Below are 3,584 nucleotides of genomic sequence, written 5' to 3'. Positions count from 1 at the left end.
CCAGTTACTCTTGTTCTCCGGCACTGGCAGAGTTACGCTTGTTTTTTTCGGAGCCAACGACTAGGATCTACAGTCTCCTGGTTTTGTTTCTCGAGCTGCTACCCGTCATACTCCCTGTGATCTTGGAGAGGTAATTAATTGCCTTTTAACCACTGGCGTGTGATCTTACCACAATTATCTCTAACTGTTTATTTTTTTCTAGGTTGTGGATTCTCTGCAACCATTTAATGTTGTTCCTGTCATTGCGGATCAAAACACAAACAAGCAGGCCCGCCCTTCCGCCAAACGAAGTTGCCACCTTCGCTTCGCTGCGCCGGCAACTCCGTTCGGCAGGGGCCGGGCCTGCTTGGCCTGCCGGCGGCGATGGTCGGGCCTGCGGCCCGACCATTTCAGTCACGCGATTTGCTGTAGAACATAACCAAATGATGTAACGGGCCTTCGGCCCGCAAAGCCCGTCGTCCTTGAAAATTGGCCCCGTAGACACAAGAAAGGGATGTAACGGTGAAACACCGCGACTACAACCCACCCTTCTGCTTAGAAAACGTTTTTTGGGGTGGGGGGAGGGAGTTTCTTACCTCTTTTGCGGTTTTGGGCCTTCTTTTACATTTAATTGTTCACTACAGCAATTTTTAAATTATTTTCGTCAAACAAGACCCTCTAGCGCATAAACGGTTAGAGATAGAGCCAAACGGACAAAATTTTCGCCCAAAGGGCTCTACTTTAACAAGTTTCCCCTTGGGAGACCATCCGATATCTTCGGAAAGTAATAAATTTATTTTTGGGCCACTTTTGTGAGAGAAACTCCCTCTAGCGCCCAAACGGTAGAAGATAGAGCAAAACGGACGGAATTTTCGCCCAGAGGGCTCTACTTCTGCAAGTTATCCCTTAGGAGACCATCTAATATTTTCTTAAATTAATATGTTTATTTTTGGGCCACTTTCGTGATAGAAACTTCCTCTAGCGCCCAAACGGTGAGAGATAGAGCAAAACGGGCAAAATTTTCGTTCATAGGGTTCTACTTTGACGAGTTACCCCTTAGGAGATCACAAAAAAATATATTTTTTTCTGACTTTTTTGACCTACCTTATTTTCTTTGACACCCCCTTTTAGCCCGTTAGGGGTGGTTGCCAGGATTTGCCGTAGGCGTTTCGTTCTCTAGGAGTGGACCTTAAGATACCCTGAAAATTTCAACTCTCTAGCACATCTCCTTCTAGTGGAACAGACAGACAGACACACAGACAGACAGACAGACACACACGAGGTCGTTTGCATAAGCCCGCTGGATAGCTTTTTCAAAGCAGAAGGGCGGGCTAAAAACAATTTTACTTTTTAATGGGCTTGATATCCTGGAATGTCACCTGTTATCCTTTGAAAGCGGAAGTCAACGTTCTGCGCCACGACTCCTGTCATTTGTGCGCCAAGGGAGTGTCCGATGAGCCAAATGTTCTCTGCTGGGAGTCCAGCCACCACCATGCGGCTCAGTGCGTCTCCTATCGTCCGGCTGGCCTGAAAAGGGTAACGGAGAGGCAACACGCTATACCAGCTGATAACAGAAAAATTGTGCGTATTTGTTTCGACGTCCAATCATCTCTGCATGGTGCTCGGTATCGTGATCACGATCAGGGTTGTTAACGTTACTTTGAAAATGTATCGCGATACCGTTACCTCGTTACTCTGCCCTCGGTAACGCGTTACCGATACCGTTACAGCCCTCGGAGAATTGTAACGCGTTACGTTAGTGGTAACGTCGTTACTTCGTTACTCGATACATCAAATTAATATTTTTTAAAAATTTCTATAAAGAAACAGTTTTAAGGTGTTAATGTATAATAAAGGGTATTTTATACGTAAAAAAGCATGTTAACTGAAGCCAAATTTCTTGTAGAAATATTCTTCTTAATGTTGTATACAACGAAATCTAGTAAAGACAGCAACACTTTTTAATGTTCTAGACAAGGGGGAAATTACATGCGAAATATGTCTTACACCTCCCGCAATATAAATGCGAAATAATGGCGAAATAGTCGCGAAATACCACCCAAATACCGCGAAATAACCGAAAAACGTTGAAATAACTCGTACGCTGTGTCCCCTAGTCATTTCCCCCTCGACTCTAGAGAAGTTCGGCGGAGCGAAACGGAGGCGACGCACTGCAGTGACTGACTGAATCAAATGTGACCGAAGGAAGCTGTCACCTGCTGTTCCTGCCCTTACCCTCTTACCCTTCCGCCTAGCCTGCCTCCACCACTCCACCAGGCAACACGCCGGTGGCGGTAAGGAGAGCAAAAGGACTGCTGACCTACGGCTGACTCATATGTCTGGGCCGGAGGCTGGCGCTGATACGAAGCGGTGCGGTCTCCTTGTCACCATACCGCACTTCCTCGGCCAGCGAGCCAGCGCGGGGAGTCACAACATCCCCTCCTCCCTCTCCCAGTCCCGCGCCGCAGTCCAGCGGCCCTAAGCGCCGCGCCCAGCTATGCTGAGAAGTCATAATATAAGACCTGACCCCCCACCCCTTCGGCTCCGTGGTGTTCACGGGAAAATATTGCACGATTGCTGCAGAGCGCTTAAATTTTAACTCCCTTCGCATCACCATCAACGAATTAAGTTTATCTGTCAAATATATCCCATGTAACGAGTAAAATGTATCGACGTTACGTCTCGTTACTGACGAGGGTAACGATAACGCGTTACCGATACAGCCCATACAAAAATGTAACGCGTTATCGTTATCGTTACAGTAACGAGTAACGCGTTACAGTAACTTCGTTACTGCGTTACTGTAACTTTAACAACCCTGATCACGATGATATCTCAAGAACCACCAAGAACAAAATAACCAGAACCTGCAGGGCAGGGTGTACTTCCAGGGTCGATTTGTTTGAAAAAAATACAAAACTGCATTAGATATGCGTCCTCTGGCTCAAGATTTTACAAGTACAAAAAAGATTTCGGAAAATACGGCAGATTTGTCACGAGTCATACTATGGAACCCTTGGAGCCAAAATTTCGTCTGTCCTGGTGTCTCTCCATCTGCTAAGGTGCTACAGGGTATTTTGCGACTGAAATAAGCAATGAAACTACAAAACTCCAAGGTCTCAATTCCGAATATAAGAGAAAGACCGCGCTCCCTTCCGCCTAAAACAAAAACATTTTTATTCAAAATATGGACTTATCAGCTTTATAAGAGCAACACCTTCAAAATTACACAAAATTACAGGGAATATAAGAGAAAGACCGCGCTCCCTTTCCTTCCGCCTAAAACAGAAGTAGTATAACGGGCCCACGGTCACACTTTCCGGTCACCACCTTGCCTCCCCCCCGGTCACCTCGGTTACCGGATGTCTCGGCCACCCGATCCCTTCTTATCAGTTGCATACCGCGCAGGGGCTTCCAGAAAAAACGGCTGTGACTGGGATTCGAACCCGTGCTCTCCGCTCGAGGTACTGACGCTTTAGGCCACTCGGCCAAATGGTCAACTACGAGTGCGTGCTCACGCGGACTCCTCTTATAGTTGAAAGTGGACAGGGGGGAAATCAAGTAAAAGACACAGCAAAAATTTCATTTCATTTCTTTATTAAAAA

At 46.4% G+C, this 3,584-nt stretch overlaps 1 protein-coding gene across 7 annotated transcripts in view; it reads right to left on the bottom strand.

Annotated features, from left to right (window-relative positions):
* Nucleotides 1-3,584, bottom strand: part of LOC113217322 (phospholipase A1 member A-like) — a 43,592-nt gene that overhangs the window by 13,016 nt on the left and 26,992 nt on the right. For all 7 annotated transcript variants that reach the window (XM_052267677.1, XM_052267676.1, XM_052267680.1 and 4 more), the window contains one exon: nucleotides 1,359-1,506. In XM_052267677.1, coding sequence (XP_052123637.1) covers nucleotides 1,359-1,506 — 148 coding nt within the window. The remainder of the gene's footprint in view (nucleotides 1-1,358; nucleotides 1,507-3,584) is intronic.

This window comes from Frankliniella occidentalis, unplaced genomic scaffold, assembly GCF_000697945.3.
Source record: "Frankliniella occidentalis isolate FOCC.00 unplaced genomic scaffold, Focc_3.1 Scaffold57, whole genome shotgun sequence".
Classification (NCBI taxonomy): Eukaryota; Metazoa; Arthropoda; class Insecta; order Thysanoptera; family Thripidae; genus Frankliniella; species Frankliniella occidentalis.
Note: the sequence above shows the minus strand (reverse complement) of the source record. Positions and strands in the feature narration are given on the sequence as shown.